We start from the raw sequence: 22,579 nt of genomic DNA on the forward strand, positions 1-22,579 counted from the left end.
AAAGCAGAGTCCATATTAGAATAACAACTAACAGAGCAATTTTTTTTTCAAAAATTGGAGCTATTTCATTTTTGGCACCTGATAATGGAGAAACTCAATAATTGTAATAATGTAGGAAAAGCACAGGAGTAAATTACACGGGTAAATTCTGCTTAGCTGCTTTGGTTTGTTGGCTCACTGTCACACTGTCATGGCTTAATGGGATACTTAAACAGAATAGAGCCATTATTAATGTCATTAACAATGTTATTGTGCTTTTCCTACATTAACAAGTCAAAGTGTCTACTGTGAAAAAGGCCTATAGGGACTTGTGTTTACTTTTTTGGGGAGGATTTGGCTTCTGTTACAACCTTACATTATTTCTTCTCCTTTAAAAATGTGTCTCTATATTTTTTGAGATATATCAAATAAATGACTAACGAGAAAGATTTTAAACAAACTGTGACTCTGTCCTTCTCACTCAGCCCCTTGCTGAGTGTCTCTGGTTAACTTTTAACTGCTCTCTCCGCCCACTACATTGTTGTGTTTGTTTCATTTTTGCTTGTATGTTCACCTACTAAGGCGCTATAAATGCATGAAAATAAGAATCACCAACACAGAAGCATAAAATGGTCAAACATGTCTTGAGAAGTACAGAATCTGCATACCTATCATGTTCAGACATTTATTACCCCTTATGAAAAACTGTCAACAGCAGACTAAGATGATTGATTCCTAAAACTCCTACCTCCATATACATAAAGCTGAATGTAACCTTGCATCCACAACAAAGCATGTAGTGCTGCAAAAAGTATTTTTTATGTTGTATTTTTTTCGATGTCTGAATTTAGCTACCTTAGTATTAGGAAATGAAATCCAAACAATGAAGGCAAAGTATGATTCTGTGGACTGTTGTAGCTTTTCATATCTAATAAAACATTTACACCGTCTGCTCTGCAAAATGTGTTTTATGTATTCCCTTTTCCAAATTCCTTCACCTGGCCTGCACTGTTCACACTCACATTCATGCACAACACATATTGAAGCCTATCAGAGAACTGTCTCCATGGCAACGTTGTCATAGTGAAGTTGACAAGCACTAAACAATCTGTGTTTGGGTTCAGTGCACATGCTGAGTTCCAGCCTGAAACCTGATATAGAGGGACACTAAAATCAGGATAAGGATTTGCATAAGGTAAAGCCAATTTTTTAAGACAGTAACTGAATTCATAATGGAGGTTAATTGAAGTTAGTCACAGATTTCATTAGCTTGTAAGAACTTGATAGACATCTTGTGACTTTTCTGGGTGTACGAATCACTGGTTTGGTGTAATATTTGTCTCACTTGAGCACACATTTAAAAACTTTATGTTTGATTATAGTAGCTTTCCTAGCATGTATTTCATTAGATGGCCTGAGTTAAATAAGTGACCACTGCAGGCATTTTTACTGCTGTGTAGGTATGTTACAGAAATAGCGGTCAACCGGACAGTAAACTAGCTAGAACAATGTATGATTTATTAGCCTGCCATTTGTATAAACCTTATTTAAACTTGTTAAAATGGCAGGTGCACTTTTTCACACATGTCCCAACTATCAGAAGTAATTAACAGAAAAAGAGAGGGAGAATATTAAAAGCAATTTTATTTATTCTTGTTAACACTACACTGTAGATGTTCTTTTGTGTTTACCTTGTTTTCTTGTTTTTTGGTTTGTTTCCTTCAGCTTTTGATTTTTTTCTTGGAGGAGACTAAATATACTTAAACTTTTTAAAATCACTAATGCCAATATTTCTAAGAATCACATAAGCAATAAAAATGTAAAATCAGTTAAACAATTACATTCAAAAACAATCACAGTCTACAGAAACTAGACTATTTCTTTCATATCTAGCTTTTGAGCTCAGTGAGTTTAAGAGTGTTGACTATCAAGAGCATTTTCTTATTATTGTAACAAATTGGTGAATGAATAGTGTATTTATTTTTTATGCACGTTGGAGACAATTTTCCGCCAAAGTTTTTTTTAAGATTAGATTTTCACATCCAGCTCAAATGAACACTGGGTGTTTGTAAGCATTATTCAAAAACTGCCATTCCTGGTGACATCACATCAGATCAGAATGCTGCAGAAAGGTTAAATGGTGCACATCACATCAGAAATTTGGGGAAACAACACTTGAATAACATCTGTTAAAACACGAATCACCCTAAATATCCATAGTATTCCATATTATAGCAAAGAGTTTTCAGGTATTTGGAGCACAGAATTTGAAAGTATATAGGTTAAGAGTGCTGAATAGAGCATCAGCCAGGCCAAGTTTGAGCCTTTAATTTTGTTCAGTGTGACAATATGAGTCATAAATAAATCTGAACTGTTGTATACAGCTACAAAGGGCTCCTGATGAGCCCCTTGTGTTTGTCCACTAATAAGAGGGTTTAGAATACTTCAGCATATATTTAGTTTTAAGTGGATTTGATATGGTTCATAACGCTTTATGTGGTTTTATTTAAGCTGAGGGAAAAAACTGGGAATACTCCACTGATAAACTGTGATTTATTGTCATAGTAAAAGAGGTGATGTACTGGTGTTTTAAATTGGAACAATCTGTTTAGTTCACATATAACCTAAAATACAACTTATCACTTTGCTTTTGGTCACAATCCATCTCTGTCTGTCAAGGTAATGTCAAGCACTGAAGCCTGGGTTGGGACCTGGAGGCCCCACAAACCAAGAGGGCCCATAGCTGCCCTCTATGGCAGCCCAGGGCCCAAGTATGCACTGCCTGGACTCACAGGTAAAACCAAAATTTGGACACCACCACCACTATCACTCTTCTTCTTCTTCCTCTTCTTTTTATTATTATTATTATTATTAGTATTAGTATTTACATCTTCTGTTCTTGTTCCTTTACAAAGGTATTACTCGCCATGACCCTACTAAATACAAAGCACCAATGTTCAGCTTTGGGACTCGTCATGATGAGGCCAATTTTACCTCCTCGCCTGGACCAAGATACCTCGTCCCATCCAATATCACCAGAGCGGGCCGAGATGGCACCCCTGCATTTTCACTCCACAGCCGTCCAAAGGAGCCCAAAATGTTCCAGGTGCCCGGACCAGGTCAGCAACACCCTGTATACATGAAAAGTACATGATGTATAGATGAAACACTGCTAATCTCAGACCCATGACAATGACGAATAAAAGGCCAGTTCTGTCATGATGCAGATTATTATAACTTCAGTTTTCCTGCAGAAGTGTGTTTATATAACTTGCTCTGGTGTTTCAGGCCACTACTCCCCAGAGCGTTCAGGAAAGTCAGTTTTGCGCTCTTCTCCTGCTTATTCTCTATCTGCGAGGAGCAAAGACAGTGCTAATAGCCAAGTGCCAGGTAATATATTCTGTCTGGCATCAACTTTCTTTGAGCTGTGGTTTCATGGCACAAACAATACTAACTCCACCTGTCACTCACACTCTAGGTCCAGCGTCTTACAGTCTGCCACCTATGCTGGGACCCAAAACTGTGGTCACACATGCAGCACCCACCTACTCTCTCTGTGGCCGCAGCAAAACTGGGAGCTTCGCAGAGGACTTGAAGAAGGTAGATATATATAAAAAATAAAAGCTCCAAATATCATGGAGATGACTAAAACAGTTTCCAAAAGAAATCTTGTGATTTACTCCTGTTCTCTATACTTGTGTTTCACTTCCAGACTCCAGGCCCTGCAGCCTACAAAGTTGTGGACCCTTGTATTTACAGGTCAAAACCTCCCCAGTTCAGCATGACAGGCCGCAACTTCACACCTGGTGAAACCACAAAGAAACCGGGACCTGGAGCACACTTCCCTGAGCGGGTGAAAACCTTACTCCTAATTTACAACATGCTCTATCATTACAAAGGTCAAAAATACATTGCTTTATTATTCACTGACATTTTTCTTCTCCTAGGTGACCTTCACAAGAACAAAAGCTCCAAGCTTCTCTTTTGGATTGCGTCACTCTGAATACACTGTACCCCTCATTTCAGATATGGGTGACGAATGTCACAAATGATCTCTTATTTTAACTGGGAAATTCCCACAATAGCATCAAATAAAGCACAAAAAGAAAGCTGCTCAGGATTATTGTGATCATACAGTGATAGACCTTATTGGTACTTGTCACTTGGTCATGGTTATGACAACTATCAGTATTTTAAGTAAAATATACTGAATTAAAGGAGTTTCATCAGCTACATGTCTGACATTTGTATTAATGCTTTTAAAGAAAGTGTTTTATTTATTTAAGGAAGATGTTTTTTATTGCTTTGGGTTAATTATTTTGATAAATTCAGTTAATTATCATTTTCAGGCAGTAATGGTAAATAATTAGTGACCTGCTGCAGTCACAATTACAACAGGATATGTCATAGCAACAAAAGCACGTGTCACTGCTAGATGAATGATGACTCTGTTAGTGTCTTAGTGAGCCAGCGGGATTCTGGCACTGACCTAAATAGATTGCAACCAGTGTTACTGCAATTAGGTAGGCTACATCTTTGATTGTCAAGAGAGGTCTACTAATCTGACAAAAAATCAATATAATGACAAACATTAAACTATTTTTCAAGAAAGTAGGTTACTAACCTACTATTAGGTTACTAAAGTGCTGTATTACTTAAAAGATGAAAGATTTTGGGGCACTGAACAAGAGTACCCACATGAGTTAAAAGGTTATAGACAATAATCTCAAACATAATCACAATCACACAGGTAAAACACCACTGATAGGCTACTGTTCATTTTCTGAAGTTTCAAAACCAAACAGCTTATGAAGAATGTGTCAGGACTTACAAAATGCTGTTTCCTCACTTGAATTCATTATATCAGCGATAGCATGTTTTTCTATTACTTTTCCAGAAACTTGTTATCAATTTGACATTTCTGTTCAGAGTTGGAGAAAAAAACCAACAACCGCAATCTAATTGTCTCTTGGATATTGTGTCATACATGTTGTAGTCATCATAGCTCTTTTAAAAGTTATAGAGGCAGTATTTTATGAAGGGGAGACCGGGGATGGTTGTAACAATTTTTGACTCAGCTCCTATAACTTCCTTCATTTCAATGGCTGTATTGTTTGAAATGTTTTTATGGGATGGTCTGCACTAAAATAACACAAGACCTCCTTAAATGTTTTAATGTCGTGTGTCGACATACCCCCCCCCAAAAAAAAATACAGTAGGATAGTGAAAACAAGTGAAAACATCTTTCAAGTGTCAAATTCTGCGAATACAGTAAAAAGAAAACATCCGACTGTAGGAACAAGAGGAAAAACTACTTTTGAGTTGAGGGGGGGACTTAATTTTTTTTTATTTGTCTTGATATTTTAGTACTTAGCGCTTTTTTTGACAGGCACCTGTAAGGACAGTAGGATCCGTGAGGAAGTGGGCCTTCGAGCGTCCCCGTTGCATAGAAACGAAAGCCGTTGGATGCTTCATGCAGCAGCTATAAACGTTAGCTCTCTGGATTCATTCATGAAGGAAGAAAAAACTACAACTTTTCATTGTATTGGAAGAATTACAATCTCAAGAAAAGACAGCGACATTTGGACTAATAAACCCGGTGCTAACACATACTAGCAACGTTAGCCGAATGTTAGCAGTGGTTGTGTGGGTGCGATGTGCAGGTAACAGTAGAGTCCTCAAAAGAGCCTTTTAAAGATAAAAATACGCTGTCAGCATCAGTTGTTGATGGAAAGACTGACGGACAACTTAAATGGGCGATATCACCATGTTAACCTCAGCTAGCTAACGCCCGTCATTGTTGTCAGGGGCCGTCGGCTTCAGTTCATCCCCTTCAGGTGATTCAGAAACCCCAACAAGAAACAAGTTGGACAATATAATCATCCCAATCAAATCCAAAAAAAAGTATCAAAGAGAGGAAATGGCTGACGATGCAGGCGACATCCCTGAACTGGACCAGAAGAAATACGACGCAGACGAGCAGGTGAAGATCATCTGCCTGGGAGACAGCGCAGTGGGTAAATCTAAGTAAGTATAAACCAGGCCCCTCATAGCTGTTTTGTGTTTTAAACAGTTTTTGATATGTAATGTGTTACAATCTGTTCAGCATTACATCTTTGTTTTTTTTCTCTTTCTCTCACAGGCTGATGGAGAGGTTTCTCATGGATGAATAGTATCTTTGAACAGCTTTAGAAATGTTAAATGAAATAGTACATCCGGCATTTTTATAATTCACATATATTTTAATGCTATAGTTATCACAGCCACTGTATGCACACGAGCATGCTGTTTAAGGTGAAGCTGGCATTCCTCCTTAACTCTTTTCTGCAGTCGTCCCCAGCAGTTGTCAACATACGCTTTGACTCTCTACAAACACACAGCGAGTGTAGGCAACAAGACAGTCGCGGTTGGTATGTATTGTAAATGTACTGTGGCTTATTGTTTCTATTCTACTATCACAGGAGATCATTTCACTCAGCTGAAAAATTTATCTTAAAGGCAGAAACTTGCAGCACGAGGAAGGATCAGAGTTCAGATTGTTTCTGCAGGGATATTTTTTTATTCTACTTCTTCTAATTATTATTATTCACAGATTTCTGGGACACTGCTGGTCAGGAGAGGTTTAAGAGCATGCACCCCTCATACTACCACAAAGCACATGCATGCATAATGGTAAGACTCACTTTTGTTTTTTAAGACAGAGGTGTATCATTTAACGACCCCTTCCTTGCTCTGCACCAGGATCTTGGAGGGAGATAAACTGAAGAAAATAAATGATGATTAAAAGTAACCACTGGGGAATAATTTATTTTGCATAAATCTCCCTCTACTCTATATTTTGCCTGCTCTCTTGGCCTAAAAGGGCTTACTCACAAATGTTTCTCTGTGTAGACATGCAGAGGCATTTAATATGAAGACAGTGATTCCGTCATAGAAAAGCTTGTTAGATGTTTGTTGGAAACATTTGAATTTGGGAATATCAGCAAACAAGGCTAATCTGTTTTGTGATCTTTCCTTCTTTCTGTCAAAGGTTTTTGATGTTCAGAGAAAGATCACATATAAGAATCTGGCCAACTGGTATAAAGAGCTGAGAGACTACAGACCGGAGATACCCTGTTGTGTGGTTGCCAACAAAATTGACGGTGGGTCTGACTGTAATATTTCACATAACTCTAACCCTTGAAATGATTGATTCAATATTATGGCAGGATTAGGAAACGTGATTTGGTTTGGAGATATTGTCCATTTGCTCTCAAAGTTGTTCTGGTACCATCATCTGATCTTTTGTTTTTTGTGTCTGCAGCTGATTTGAAGGTGACACAAAGAAGCTTTAGTTTTGGGAAGAAGCAAGGACTTCCATTTTACTTTGTATCAGCAGCTGATGGGACTAATGTAGTTAAGGTTTGTGCTTTGGTTGGTTTAATACTCTGTCCTCCCTTAGTTCACTTCTTCATTACGCACTCCTCAGTAGTTTTATAGTTTACTTTATGTAAGCTTACAAAACTGTCATTTACATTATGTTTTACAGCAGCTTTGACACTGTTCTCTTGACAACTACCAAATTAATTCACCCCACAATTCAATACTGTCTCATAAATTGTCTTGCTTGAACTGCCTCTGTGTGTTGACTATAACTGTCACAACAGATGTTTAGAGAGATGATCAAGAGAGCAGTGGACTACAAGAAAAACCCCAGTGACTTCATGGATGAAGTGATGCAAGAATTAGAGGTAGACCTCTCTGAATACTAAACATGTTCTGATCATTTTTGTATTTTATACACTCCTTACTCTGTGATGTTTGCTGCAGACTGAAATGTGCATTCATTGTGCAACGTTTGCTCTATGAAATGTCATAGTTGGATTATAATGCTTTTTTTGTGTTTTTTTAGGTGATTAATCGAATTCTGCATTATTTGAACTATTTAAAACTACTGCACTTTGGTGCTTCTGTGATTATTTCCTGTCCTGGTGATGAGAGACATCCTAGTGTTTCCTTCCTCCTATTTAATTTTTTACTTCTATAATGATCTTTTTGTTAATGTGGAATATGCACGTACTAACTGACTTTTAACTGTTGCTGAAATGAGCGCTTTTGACAGTGTTGTTGTTGCGATCATCTTGCAGAACTTTGACCTGGAAAAGAAAGAAGATAATTCGGATGCGGTTGAGGATGGATTGAAATCACAGAGCCCCGAGTTGGTCTGACACAGCTTTATGAATCCTCCCAGCCCTCTTGTCATCTCATGGATAATCTATCCTCCTCTTGGGGTTGATGCTGTGAATATTTTTAGTCAACATGATGCTGTTGACATGACCTCTGCTGTCAGAGATCTCTGACTCTCCGTGACTGAAGTTTGCAACCAGCACATTGTTTGTTCTTATGTAATTCTGCCGGTGTGTAACTCGGCCACTGGAGAACGGCGCAGTCTTTCAGTCAGGTTGAAAGTCACTGCCCTCCATGTGTCCACTGACATAAGCAGGGAAATAAACCTGGTAGAATAATTATGTGTTTTCCAGGTTCATTTAACTATTGTTTTAGCATTGTTACTCCTACTTTGTATAATAATATGTACTCCAATAATGAGGCTGAATGTTTGATTCAGCGTGAGAAAACACTTTCGTTGTGTCATATAATAAGAATGTGAAGCATTGAAAACTAGCTCACAGAGCAAAGAGAACGTGTGATTATGAACTGTCCTTGCTGCTCTTCTGGATGTGTGTGTGTGTTTAGTGTTGTGTGCAATGCCAGTGGGGCGCTGCATCTGTTAGCTGCTTTTGTTGCATAAATTTTATGATGTAAAGTCTGTTTTTCAGCGTCCTTTAAATGAAAACTTAATGTACCATGTAACCAAATTCTGACAATGTGTGTCTTTCTAAGTTGCTGAGATCCAGCAGTGGGCACAAGAGCACCAAGTCATCAGCTTGACATCAGCATTTTATACGTGTCATATACAGTATGAATCTGTAATACAACAAACTGGTTTTCTGGCAGAAGGTGCACATTAGGCTGAGTGTCTGTGTAGAACAGAATGAGCCTCAATTTCACACATCATTCAGTTATTCCTATATGATATTCATGTTGTACACAAAAGCATGTATACTGTATATTTTCTATTTATATTTGACTGTCTTGTGTGGCATCAATTATGAATAAATCACACTGGAACATAATTACCACTGAGACACGCTGAATTCTAGCAGGAAGAATAATTTTGATGCAGTTCATGTTTTAATTATAAATTTATTACATAATATAACAAACATATATCTCTGTGGTGGAGATATCCTGGGCAACATCTCAGATCTTGCCTCAGCCTTTACTATCACCCTTACTCTGTTTACATGAGGACAACTAGGTAGCTTGTGGTTAGCGTTTATTCTAACTTGGGTTGTCTTGTATTGATGTGGAGGGGGGATTTCTAATGCTAGAAGCATCTAGAAGATGTGGGTAGGTGGGTCGGGGATAGTAGTGGAGATGATTGGCCTGTTTGTCGGACTCTGAGAAGGGAGAGTTCACCTGTGAGACAAGGCTGAGGTGTTGCAGTGATACATCCACCATTCTAAACTTCACAGTGCAAACAAGGAGAAAACCAACAATGAAAGAAAAAACCCCTTGATGATAAGATCACTGGTTCCAGCGGGTGACCAGATCCCAGTGGGTGTTTAAAAAGATTACACTGCTCCCCTTACACTATGTAGATTGTGCTTTGTTGATTAGAAAATAAGACAAAGGTAACCCTTCACTGAACTTATTTGACCTAATGATGTGTAAGTCTGTTGCACGTTGCTCTGTAGCATCATTTTGCATCTGTATTTGTGGTAAACACATCAATCCAACCAGGTATTCACTACAGCATTGTTTCTTCTAACCAGGCCAGCCTGCATGAGTCCAGACTGTACACACGCACCTCTTGCAGTGTTTGTGTTTCATCTGTCATTTGTATTTATACGGGAACAGTAAGCCAAGCTCGATAATAACCTTCATCACAGTAAAATCAAGCAATTGTGATACTTTGTCTCAAAATTTAAATAGAAATGTTAAAGGAAAGCTCACAGGTAGATATACACAGGTTATATACATATATATGTATGTATATATATAGCCTGCTTCTTTACAAAATAATAACAATGACTGTATTTCCACTGGTAGGAAATACAGAAAGATCTATCAAATGTCTGTAGTTCTCAAGATTTCCAGGAGATGGCACCATATTATTTGAGTCTAACAGCTCAAGAATGCTGTAACTAAGATAGTCCTAAAGCAAAGACAAATATACAGTTAAAAGTTCAATTATTTTTTGGCACATTTTTCCTTTGTGTTGTTTGTTCCTCATTGGATCACCTCATACAGCATATCCAAAACTCAGAAACTGAAGGTCTGAAAAAGGAAAAAGGAGTGCTGCCAGACAGAGTGGAGGGTAAGGAGCGCAAATGCCATCTGGGAAATGGGCGTACAAAACAGTGACACTGAGTAAGCTTTGCCCACACAGTTACAAGGTGAGTTATAGTCATCTTGAAATATAAAATGTGACAATGTTTTTCATTCAGTAACCTGGGGAAATATCTCTCTCTGTCTGTCTCTCCCTCTTCAGTAGAGCGATCCACATTTTGAGTACAAAATAAGACTGCAGAACGATGGTGTTCAATCTGGAATTGAAGATGTATGTTTCTTTTCTGTGTTTTTTTTTGTGTGTGTGTATGTATTGTGTGTGTGTGTGCACGTGTTTGTGTGACACAGCCACACCCGGGAATCTCTGATGGTAATACAGTAAGGCTATAGTGGACTAACTCCAAAGATGTAAAACCCAAACAATCAACACACACTCTCACACTATCACATGTGCATTCTCATCGTCTCTCTCTCAAGCAAATACACACAAAATCGGAACACACACACACACGGTGAAGAGGAACAACCACACAGAGAGATTCAGGGAATCCAGATGCATGCATGCACTTGGACGATGGGTGGCTTTTATGTTAGCACCTTGTCACCTTGTTTTGTGCAAATCATCCCCTAGTTCATAGTTCAGAGTTCAAAAGTTCAAGAGTTCATAGAAAGAATAAAATCTGCTCACCTTTTCCACAGGTGGTTAACTATGCATATATGCCAAACATTCATATATAGATCTATATACTTTTTGTTTTCCAAAAAATTTATATGAAATCTATCATATATACATTGCTTGTGATTAAAAAAAGCGAATATTTGTAGTTTGTTCATTTTTACAAGTGTAAGTATGATTAGAACGGACAGGATATTTGCTTTTTTTTCTGTCATTTTTTTTCTGTCCTTCTAAAATTCAAATGATGAAAGATTTAAGTATCATGTTCCACACGCTACAAAATCTACCCACAGTGTCTGAGGGTAACAAATCAACAAAGAAAAAAAAATATATAAATAAATAAAAAGAGAACCATAAACACAAACAAGTTCAAATGAGTCTGAGCACATAACACTTAAGTCAGAAGTAAAATAATCAGTGAGGTCACAGTGAGGCAGTGAGTGCTATTCCTACAACCCGGATACAATGTTAATTTCACCACCCGCTTTTACAAACTGCTAGCATAAAGAAACAAAATAAAAATAAAAAGGATGCACATAACTACTCGCCAAGCAAAACTGCTTTGGCGTAATGACTGGATTCTGCTGATGCACAGAGGTTTTTAGTGGTAATAGAAACTACCTGGCCGTCTGTCAGAGAAAGGCTATGGATAAAACGCTTTTTTTTGTTGTTGCGTGAATAAAACTCACTGTTTCTCACTGCCAGCAGAAGCTACTCATGAGTACAATTGTAGATTTTGTATTGTAAAAGGAAAATTCGGGTGTTTTTTTCAACCTGGGTCTTATGTTCATAGTTTTGGCTGCCACCATTTATGATAATATTTTACTCACTAAGTAAATTGTAGAGAAACAGGGAAGCAGCGACATTGCAAGACAATGCCAGGTTGTAAAACACTGAATTTTCTTTAAGACCTTACAGAAGTTTTCCCATCCCCACAGCCTGATAAACTACAGACACATTCCCTGCAGTGGCATTTCAGAAGGGCACATACATCTAACTAGTTTAAGCCCTTGTATGATAAGATTTATTGGTTGGTTATACTTCAGGTTAAACTACATATAAAGAAAAAACAAACAATTGCTTTATTTATACAGTTTAAGCTGAATTTGGCCAGGTTCACACACTTGAAAACTGAACAGTCGTTTTCCTCTGCAGGGAAAATGAAATCTGGAATAGATTTCTGCTGTCTGGTGCTTCTGTTTCCTGTCTACTGGTGATGAGAAACATCCCAGTATTTCCTTCCTTTTAGTGACCTCCTCCTTTCACAATACCAGACCTTGTGCTGCCTGATCTGAGAAGCGTCATCAGGGGTCACAGGGATGGAACTTTTACTAGCCCTCTAAGATTTCTCACACTGCGGTGGTGTTAAATTGTCCTCAAAGGTAAGTATTGAAATGGATAGTATTAAAATAACAGCCAACAACCTCTCCATGCTAGTGCCCCAAACTTCCATCCCTGAGTGAATAACAGGCATAAGATGAAGAGCCCACTTTACCAATTAGCTGTCTCGTTAGGTGGTCCTCTTGCTGTTGTGGGTAAAAGCAGAGACAGACCCACGTCAGGGAGTCTGTAGCTGAAGCAGTAGGGATGGGGGGCCAACTGGGGTCTCAACCTCACATTACGGGATGCCCTTTAGTATGAAGGAAGACCGTAAGAAAATAAAAACAAACAACAAACTCTCTGTCCAAGACATGATGCAACTCGTCATGCTACGGTTCAAGAAAGGGTGACCATAAGGAAAGTTGTATACCTATGACAAAAAATTCATTTCCATATCTATATACTTTTTTCTTTCAAATATATATATATATATTTATATAATTGGTAGAAATGAGTGAACTATTGGTGGAATAAATTTAAAGATTTCTCTCTGCTTTCTATACTAACAACCAAAAACAGGCGCAGATTAATTTAATACATTTCCTCTTTGCAACACTGTCTTTTCTTCTGAAAGCTATATTTAGATACATATATATCATATTATATAATACCTATATATAATATTCCCTTTGGAAAACCAAAAAATTGATTATGAAAAAAGCCACGAGTGTTGGTTAAACATTCTCCAAATATAATAGATAGCACAGTCTGGGTACCAAGGCGGAGGGGTTTCTCCCGTGGTTTCCTTTGTTGAGCTCCACCTCTGGGCTCTTAAAGTCTTCGGTTTAAAAACAACAGCAGGAATAGAGAAGACACACCTTTTTTAGAGCTGTGTCAGCTCTGTGTCCATAGTCCTGTGTTCATCATTGTTGATCACTGTATAAATATTTTTGAAAGGCAACTGAGCTTTCTGTTTGGAACGAGAATTCTTCCTCCTCCTCCTTTACTCAAACTACAGAAGGCTTTTACAGGCCTAATAGATGGAGGGATAGAGGTAGAGAGGAGAGGAGGGCATGTTGAGAGAAAAAGTGTGGGTGTTACTAAGGGAACAACTGAAGCTTTCACAGATCAAATGTTTTAATTGGAGCTCATGCGATTCTCCTCAGCAAAGAAAGACCAGAGCCATTTGGAAGTCTGATCTAATTGGCTGCAGGCAAGCAGGTGGGCAGAAACTGAGGGCCGGGTAGAGGGGATGAATGTATTGATTCCTCCTCGTCAGTGCAGTGCAAGTGCAGGGCGTTAATGCAGAACGGGAATGTAAAGTGTCGCTAAAGACCATAGATAAACATTTGTGATGTGAAACTTAAAAGCAGCCAGAGTAAAAGAGGAGCGGTTGCTTTCTTTTTTCTTATTTTCATCAACTTAAAATTTTGCCCTGCTCTGTCGTTATCTCCCTCTCCATCTGTTGCTGTGTCTCAGGGCAGGGGTCAGCTCTCTAGTAGCTGTTTTAGTGCTCGTTCAATGTTCATGCGGTGTCCAACTCGCGTCACTCCCAGCTCTGCAAAGTCATCCTTGGTTAGAGCTGGGAGGTGAGAGCCTTCAATCTCATGCTCCTGAAACCCTGCTCTATGCTCTCCCAAATTGATGCTCTCCAGCCAGTCTCCGACGTCGTACTTGTTCCAGAGGTGGAGGGGTTTCTGGTGGAAGGGTCTGAGGGCCAGAAGTGGTGAACCCAGCCCAGGGGAATGGGAAGGTGACGGGGATGGGGAGCGAGAGCGGGAGCGAGCGCTGGAGCTCCTCATTACAAAGCGAACCTCTTTCGGCTCCTGGGGTAGACTGAGGCTAGAGGATTTGAGGATGGTTTGTGGTGGTGTAGTCGGTGAGGTCGGTAGGCCGAAGCCTGAGAATCGTCCTAGAGGGTCGCCCCGATCAGGTGAGCCTGAACCTGGGCTTGGGGTGCGTCGGGTGACGGGGTAACGGCTGCCAGGGCGGATGGTGTATGTGGTGCCATAACTTCTCTGTGAAATGGTGTGGAGCTCTCCTAGGCTGCTGAAAAGTCTGGTGGAGACAGACAGAGACAGAGAGATGGTTTCAAGAATGTCAGAAATGAAGGTGAAAAAAGTGAAACTTTAAAAAAAAGAAAGAAAAGGAGACCCAAGATTTTGGGTTTTATATCTAAACTGTTGTCAGTTCCTTAAATGTTAGTGTAGGCTAGAAATTAATGATTGTTAAGACAACGCATTATGTGATTTAGCCAAGTAGCACATGTTCCTCGATCACCATCCCACATTGTGCTCCTGGACCAAAATTGCAATCAACCAACCATAGCTTAGATGTTTTGAATAGGCTACATAAAAGGAGAGAAAATGTGTTCATCTGAGATCTTTTGTGTGAGTCACAATACAAATACAAGTCAGTATTAAAGAATGAGTCTTTCATGGTCTATGAAAAGAGCAAACATTAGTTTATTTTATGTAAGGTTCAATTAGCCGCCACCAAAATTATCTCACATCATATGTCATTTCCAGAAAAACTACACTGCTCCTGTTCATTTTATTGATGAATTATTCTGATCAAAGCAAAAATACAGCTACAGTAGGCTGACTGACTTCAATTTGGAAAACTTAGCTTAAATCTGAGGAAGCAAAAAGGAATTTTTAAAGAATCATAGAAGCAGCACACTGATGACACCAAAGGGCTGTGATTGGTTGATTGGTCTAAGGACACAATGTAAGACGTTGATCCAGGAACATGTCTTACTTGGTTAAATCCAACGTGCATTAGAAATCACAGCAACATCAAAGCAGCAAGGTACATTCAATGGTGGTAAGAATTCTGAGATTATATACAGCTTGGGAAAAAAATATGTATGTATTTTACTACTCAACCATCAAATATAGTCTACTACAAGTTATACATGAACTGTACAACTGAATATATGGCAGCATTTGAGAAAAAGAGGACACTATTTACCCATCTGACTGTTAAAGAATCTGTTTTTTCCTCTAACTGATTTAATCAAAGGCTACTTTCTGTTAAGGTGCATGATTACTGTGACCCACAAACAGCAAAACATGTTGATTAGATTATAGTATCTCAAAGATCTATCTATTTGTTTGTTTTTTACATTGCAAAAGCAGATAGCTCTAACCTGAAATTACTGAATTCATATTTCAATATATGACATAAAGACGACAAACTACTTCAAACATGCACACACACATTCAGCTACACAGTGGGCTGACCTATAAAACTGAGTGTAATATGTTGTTTGCCTCACAGTAACTTTGGGTTGCAAATAACTTTCATCATTATACAAGAAAAATACAATCATTTGCCTTTTTTTTTGTATAATGATGAAAAAAATGGTGCACAGAGAAAACAGACGACAGTAAAAACTCTGACATTTATCATGTGTTTAATCTACCGTTAAAAGTAATGTGGAGATACGCAAAGTAGCATCTATTTACCACGATTAGCTTTGCTTAATCAAATGAATGTTTGTTTACCTTGGAAGTGCAGCTAAGTCTCAGTGATCAACCAACCCAATCCTACCATCTGCAGCATGAAGAGTATGAATTGGACTAATACAAACAAACTGGTGATGGTTCTTTAGAGGAAGGGATTTCCAGTTTCTTTTGCTGGTACAGTGTGTGCTGGGTTGTCTACATTTGACATCAGACCCTCTTTTGAAAAATAACAGGAGCAGAAGTTGGTGCCAGTCTAAAAGTGACTGATTACCAATTACTGATCTAATAAAGGTAATGATTTTGATAAAAGTGAAGGGGGATGGATTGGAGATTACAACTAATGACAGTTTTGTGTAGCTGCGTGCAGGCAGAGAGAAGCAAAAAGGAGAAACCTTTTCATTCATGCATGTTAGCAAATTTCTAATGTTTTTTTAAAACTGCATGTGTTTTCATATGAGTGGGCTTTATTTGAACTAAGGAGAGTAATGGAACAAAAGTAAAGCTAAGTAGCGCACAGGTTGGAAAAATGATCAGACTACAGGGAGCCGACGGATATGAGATGAGCTCCATGCGCACTTACACAGTCGTCCTGCCCTCCTGGGCGCACGGTCAGTTCTAGACCAATCAGATCAGAGCAGCAGGGCGGAGCATGCAAGGTGAGCAGAGAGAGAGCAATGGGAGAGAATGTTAGCATCACTCCATGAGACGCAGCCTGCCAACCAGACATATAGTCTGCTTCATCCAACTCTGCTTTCTTTGACATGCTTCATGTATGTGAACAAGATTGTGCATGTGATGGTATGGTTGTATGCACATGTGCATGAATGTGTGTGTCTGTGCGTGTGCTTGTATTACAGGCATGACAATGACAGCAGAGTCGGCTTCAGCACTGGAAGGTCTGACTAGTGGGCAACATGAGATAGAAATGAGCACACTCTTCACATATCAAAAACAAACAAACAAAAAAGAAAAACAAACAAATAAATAAACAGAGGAAAAGGAGGGCACATGTCCTTTGACTTTTGTGGTTGCTTTTTCATTCAAGCTGAAATGATGTGGACTTAAAAAACTGCCATTCTTGTGGCCAAACATGCATTTATATATGTATTATGCATAAGTAGTATCTCATTAATTAACATTTGCATGTGCAGCCCTGTATATTAGGGATGTGTGTATGTGTTACTATTATATTCTATTCTGTTTTAGCATTGTTTAAGAAACCTACAGAGTCCAATAAGCAAGACAGTCAGGGACCATGGCCATCCTCAACACAATCACTGAAAAACAAAACAAAGTTATGCAAATTACATGAACAGAGAAAAACAGAAAAACCAAAGGGCACAACTGAAAGAAAATGAGAACCACAGGTTTGTAAACCACCCAAAGCTATGATACACAGCATGTGAACACGGTGAATACAAGACAAAATACAGCAGCATGTGTGGTTTAAATGGTGCAGATAGTGGATGGGGTAAGTGATGGCGACGCATTGCAATTAAGATTGCAGGGATGTCTATGCTATATGTGAAATACGCCAGTGGATGAGGAGAAACAAATGCAGAGGCACACAGAGAGAGAGAGAGAGAGAGAGAGGGAATGAGAAATAATGGTGTGCATGATCATCTTTGTCACAGCTGATGGGAATCAACTGTCAAGATGGAGATGTTGGAGATGACTTTGCATAATCTCAGCAATGGTTATACTGATTGAGCCCAATCAGAAGATGATATACTGTACTTGCCATGCAGGGCTCATGATGTTGTCAAAGATAATATATTTGGCAGTACATACCGAGGACTGACTACGAACTGATACAGTAACTTCACATTTAATTTGTTGTCAACCAACAACCAGCAATGCAATATTTTAAGGGATGAGCAATTGTTTTGACCCAAACTATTTTGGTAACTGACACTAACAGATACTAATTATGGTATAATACCAGTACAATGATGGATTTGCAAAACATGCTTACTGGATATATAATTTTTTTTATAATGCCACATTTTTAAAACCTGACGTTGTAAATACATAACAAAGCTACATTTACAGAGGTATTCCAGGTATAGATGTCAAGAAGCAACAGCAAAAAGTAGCTAAGGACGTCTGTTCGTCTGTTGACACCAAATGACGCTGTCACTCCCATGTAGCAGCATTTATGGTCAAAACACATTACCATCTACCAATGTAAGTTAGCAAGTAACAATAACTAGAATAACTATGTTGATAAGTCCTAGAAAGAGCTTCCATTGTTAGGTACATTTACTGAGATGGCTAATTTATCTGACATGGTATGTGTATAGAACATCTTTACAATCTTAAAATTGTCCCCTCATATCTTTCAGCTCAATTTCCAGAAGAAAAGTCTGGAATGACTTTTCCATCCTAAATTAGCAGAAATGTGGATGGGGGAAGAAGAAAGGAGAGAAGCAAGACTAAGAAAAAAATCAAACTCAACTGCATCTAAGGAGTGCCTACAAATGACTGAAATCTTTAAAAGCTACATTTTAAAATCTAGACTGATAATTTACTGTACTGAATAACTCTTCTTTGACCAAAACAATATATTAAAGCTAACATCAATTAGTGTCAATGTCATGGCTGGGTAAAACTACAATGGACATCCAAAAAAGACAGCATCTGTTCTGCAGACATCATTACAAAGGTATAATGTATGCTTATTGGACATTTTCTTTCTCAGATGAACACCCAACCTGCCATGCTATTGAATCACAACCAGGCTGAGGTTACTGTAGATTGAAGAAAAATTCTGAAGCAAAGTCTGAACAGATGAAAGAAAATCTACATTGTTTATTTGATAGTTACTCCACATGGCAATTCAGGACATTGTCTGGCAATCATCGCCAAGATGATGAGGGGATGGTTTCACATGACTTTAGACATGGCACACCATTAGTTCAGTCATGTTCAAATATATCTGAAAATACATCCTTAAATCTTTGAGGTTATCACTGATAATCCTGTAGGATGGGAGACAGGGATAAGAAGGAAACTACAGTTTCTGGTCTTATCAAATTATATCAGTGATGACAGTGCAGCGGATATAAGGATGTATCTCTGTATGTATCATTTAAACAAGGACTTTGGGATAAGCTTAAGGAAAAGCTAGGAGGGTAGCTACAAGCAGGGTTGCAGGTTAGAACCCAACAGTGAGACTGTGTGTGAGATGAAGAGAGGCTCTCAGGAAGTGCATGCCTCCAGGCCCTGTTACCTTGTTTGCACCAGTAGATAACTTGATAAAACACACACACACACACAGACACACACACACACACACACACACACACACACACACACACACACACACACACACACACTAACTTATTGACCACCACTGTCTACGGTATGCACTGTACAATACAAATAATTTATCAAGCAGCTGGGGACTATAGTTGTAACTATGGGAACAAGTAGCAGCTTTTATCCAAGACCAAAGACATCCGTTGTAGTACTACTCCGCCAAATGTTTATCTCTAAAACCAGTCATTTCTCAAAAACATGGCACTATGGGCAAATACTTTATCTTCTTTTTCATTAATTGGATTCTAAAACAAGAAAAGTGGCAGTGAAAGAATCAGGTGATGCAAACAAGGTAACAAATAATATATATAAAAAAGAAAAAATACATGAAATAAAGAATGTAAAAGGGTTATTCTCTCTTAGAGGGATTAGTTGATAGGCTTGTTAGGAAAAGATATATAAAAAAAGCTTTGGTTTACCCTAGGGGCTATACCCTTAAGGTTTACTCTCTTCGGTGTCCTCAAATCTGCAGAAATATAAAGGACTTCATTGTACTTTCAGGCATGTGTGTGAAAAAAAACCCACAGATGACAAAAAACACCCCTGTGCTTCAAATAATACAGGTGTCACTGTGAGAGAAGAAAGTTTGTTTTTTCATATTTGCTTGTTGCAATATACAAAAAAAGCATAGCACATATTAACAATTGTCTTATACTAACATTGTCAGCAAAGCTAATGCTTACAATGCTGGTGACCTCTGATCTCATTATCACTTACCATCATGGTGGATAGGTTTATATATGAATTCATCTGCATATTTTAACGTGTGTAAAATCACAACCTGCACAGAAAAGAAAACCTAATGCCACTGTCTTTAACACAACCTCCAAGGATCTCTCTATCCGGAGAAATGCTGAATCTATAATAAGACATCAGACTAAAATAGACTCTAAATGGTTGTCTATAAAATATGTTGACTTTTGAATAATATGTGAAAGCCCCTGTGTTTGCAGTCTCTCTTCAAGGCGGCTTGTTACTGCAATAATCAAGAGGGATTATTCACCGTAGACATAAATAAAGTTAATAAATAACAGAAATATAAAATTTTGAGGAACAAAAGAAAAGATTTAAACTAATACAATATGACAAGAATGCAATTTTATTTATTTATTTAACTGTGAGACCCTTCTCTCTGAGGCTGGGCACTGGAATTGCCTTAGTTTGCTGACTGATGTCTCTACCATCGTATGAGGAAAAGATATGAATGAAACTTGAAACGTTACTCTATATGTCCTCATTTGTTTTGTCTGTGAGTGTTGGGTAATGTTTTGCAGTACATGTTACATGTTCTTGTCTTACCTGGCACCTGCCACAGGCGACTTTCTCCCAGGGTCCAATGATGCTCCCAGTGGTTCCTCTCCCAGTGACCTAGTGTCTTTATTTAGTTGCTGTAGTCGTGAACTGAGCTCCCCCATAACAGATGGTTTTGCTCCGTCATCTGCACCCAGCCCCAGTCCGAGCCCACCTAAATTGCCCAAACTCCCAATACCTAGTCCCACTCCTGGCCCACGGGGCTCCACTGGGTCTCCCCACAGCTTGGACCTCCGCTGAAAGAGGTAGCGCGGCTTGGTGGGAGCTAGTCCAGTCACTGAGGCTGAACCACCTGAGGGCAGTCCAGCTCCTCCAGCCGCAGCAGCAGCCAGGGCAGCAGCCTGTTGCTGAGATAGCAGCTCGCTGTCAGAGCTCTGCTTCAGCAGAGGGTCCCTGAAGGTGACGGGGCCTTTACTGCCTCCTATCTGGGACTTGAGTCGGGGCTTAGGAGGCACTGGCGGCTTGTCGAGCACAAAAGTCTGCCCGTCGGCATAGGAGGTGTGTGTGGTGTGTGTGTCAGCAGGCTCGCCGCTTTCTGAGGACAATGTGGACATGCTGGAAACCGTGGAGACAGTGCTGGTGGTCTCGAGATGGTGGTCTCGCTCTCTGTCGCTGGAGCTGCGTGTGTCGGCCTCCTCCACGCCTGAGTCAGCCGCAGAGCCAGACTCGCCCACTGGTGGGGGCTCCAAAGGGTCAGAGGGCTTCCCTGAGACAGCTGTTGCACTAGTGGGAGGTGGGGGCTGGGGAGGCTGAAGCTGAGTGGGGGCCACAGTTGGAGTGGTTGGGGTTGAGGGGGTTTGGGGAGTTGGAGTTGTAGGGGTGGTAGGAGAGGTGGCAGGTTTAGTTGGGGGCCCTGGCATCCCCTGTGCCTGTGCCTGTGCCAGCAGCCCATTAGCAAACTCATCTGGTGGTGGGACGACTCCTATCTTACGTAACTCCTCTCGTGTTTCCTCATCACTGGAGGACAGCATTGCAGGGGGCAGGGTCACTGTGTATGGATCCACATCCTCCTCGGAGCTTCCCTGAGCCAGGCTCTTCTCTTGGGCTGGGCTAGCAGGACGCTGAGTCTGAGGCTGGGCCTGGAGCTGGGGCTGGGAGACTGTGGGACTGGGGGATTTTGCCCGTGGACTTGGAGATTTACTGGGCTCTGTGGATGCTGGGGCAGGTGTTTGTTCTAGCTCTGAATCTACCCCAACTGCCTGGCCATTACTGGTAGCATGGACCATGATCAGCCCTGCTGTCTTCTGCTGTGAAGTATCCATAATACTGATCAACATACTTTTCTTATCCTCTAGCCTCTTCTCCTCCTTCCTCTCCTCTACTCTGGCCTCCATCTCCTGTCGGAATGATACAGTTGACGGTGATGTGGTCCACTGTGATTTGGTGGGCTGAGGAACTAAGATTGGCGTTGGGGAGGTTCCAACTCCATATCCCGCTGCCTTGGCGCTTTTAGGCGAAAATGGTGGAGATGAAGGTGCCCCTTCCCCATGCGGAGACTCTTTGGTCTGAGTGTCAATGAATATAACGCCCTGGCCTACCCGCTCCTGTTTAGTCCTAGGCTCTGGGCTGCTAGTTGGGCTCTGAGAGGTCAGTGCCCTCTCCCTTGCGGCCAGCGCAAGAGCCAGTGGTGAGTTGGGGTCCAGAGGCTTTCCTGTGAGTGGATGGATAAAGGTGGTCCCACTAGGTGAGGGGCTCAGAGCCAAGGCAGGAGGAGGCAGCTGACCCAGCTCTCGTGTGAGCATGCGCTCATCGATGGAGTGAGACTGGGTCAGGGAGGGAGCCTCGGAGCTGGTGGTAGATGCCCCCTCCATAGTCCCAACAGAAAGGAAGACAGTGGATTTCCTCCGTTCTTCTAGGCGACGTTCACGATCCTTCACTGCTCCAGCAATTGCCGCAGCAAAGGGGCCCTTACCCTGAAACATCATCTCTCCCTGGGCACGTAGACGCTCTCGCTCAGCCATCAGCTGCTGCTGGTAGTAGTCTACACGGCTGGTGTGTGTGTGCCCGTGGGTATGTGGGTGTCGTCCTGAGGGTGAGCTTTCTCGGGAGTGGGTAGCAGCTAAGGCCAAACTAGCTTTTTCTTGTGCATCCTCCACCTGCAGTAAGAGAA

At 40.2% G+C, this 22,579-nt stretch overlaps 3 protein-coding genes across 9 annotated transcripts in view; 2 read left to right on the top strand and 1 right to left on the bottom strand.

Annotated features, from left to right (window-relative positions):
* Window positions 1–2,655: 2,655 nt before the first annotated feature.
* Window positions 2,656–4,031, top strand: odf3b (outer dense fiber of sperm tails 3B). Its single transcript, XM_053319930.1, has 6 exons — window positions 2,656–2,773; window positions 2,895–3,098; window positions 3,268–3,369; window positions 3,458–3,579; window positions 3,692–3,832; window positions 3,927–4,031. The coding sequence occupies exons 1-6, from the start codon at window positions 2,662–2,664 to the stop codon at window positions 4,029–4,031; spliced, it is 786 nt and encodes a 261-aa protein (XP_053175905.1). The 5' UTR covers window positions 2,656–2,661.
* A 1,815-nt stretch (window positions 4,032–5,846) lies between these two features.
* On the top strand, window positions 5,847–10,876 carry rabl2 (RAB, member of RAS oncogene family-like 2). The gene is made up of 8 exons (XM_053319418.1): window positions 5,847–6,006; window positions 6,122–6,151; window positions 6,310–6,389; window positions 6,572–6,651; window positions 7,010–7,121; window positions 7,283–7,380; window positions 7,626–7,709; window positions 8,106–10,876. The coding sequence occupies exons 1-8, from the start codon at window positions 5,900–5,902 to the stop codon at window positions 8,184–8,186; spliced, it is 672 nt and encodes a 223-aa protein (XP_053175393.1). The 5' UTR covers window positions 5,847–5,899; the 3' UTR covers window positions 8,187–10,876.
* shank3a (SH3 and multiple ankyrin repeat domains 3a) overlaps window positions 10,874–22,579 on the bottom strand; it is a 206,606-nt gene continuing 194,900 nt past the window's right edge. For 3 of the 7 annotated variants that reach the window (XM_053319406.1, XM_053319404.1, XM_053319405.1), the window contains 2 exons: window positions 20,458–22,565; window positions 10,874–14,425 (listed from right to left, as the gene is read on the bottom strand). In XM_053319406.1, the coding sequence (XP_053175381.1) occupies window positions 13,855–14,425; window positions 20,458–22,565 (2,679 nt within the window). In that variant the 3' untranslated portion in view covers window positions 10,874–13,854. Of the gene's footprint in view, window positions 14,426–16,417; window positions 16,453–17,062; window positions 17,115–19,577; window positions 19,625–20,457; window positions 22,566–22,579 lie in introns of those variants that run through there. The other 4 variants (XR_008321421.1, XR_008321422.1, XR_008321423.1 and 1 more) reach the window with 4 other exon arrangements.

The sequence above is a fragment of the Scomber japonicus genome, chromosome 5 (genome assembly GCF_027409825.1).
Source record: "Scomber japonicus isolate fScoJap1 chromosome 5, fScoJap1.pri, whole genome shotgun sequence".
Classification (NCBI taxonomy): Eukaryota; Metazoa; Chordata; class Actinopteri; order Scombriformes; family Scombridae; genus Scomber; species Scomber japonicus.

Coding starts and splice junctions, on each gene's coding strand:
- rabl2 (XM_053319418.1), top strand. CDS start 5,900: ATGGCTGACGATGCAGGCGACATCCCTGAACTGGACCAGAAGAAATAC. Junction 6,390..6,571: donor CAACAAGACAGTCGCGGTTG/GTATGTATTGTA, acceptor TATTATTCACAG/ATTTCTGGGACACTGCTGGT. Junction 7,381..7,625: donor ATGGGACTAATGTAGTTAAG/GTTTGTGCTTTG, acceptor CTGTCACAACAG/ATGTTTAGAGAGATGATCAA.
- odf3b (XM_053319930.1), top strand. CDS start 2,662: ATGTCAAGCACTGAAGCCTGGGTTGGGACCTGGAGGCCCCACAAACCA. Junction 3,580..3,691: donor TCGCAGAGGACTTGAAGAAG/GTAGATATATAT, acceptor TTTCACTTCCAG/ACTCCAGGCCCTGCAGCCTA. Junction 3,833..3,926: donor GAGCACACTTCCCTGAGCGG/GTGAAAACCTTA, acceptor TTCTTCTCCTAG/GTGACCTTCACAAGAACAAA.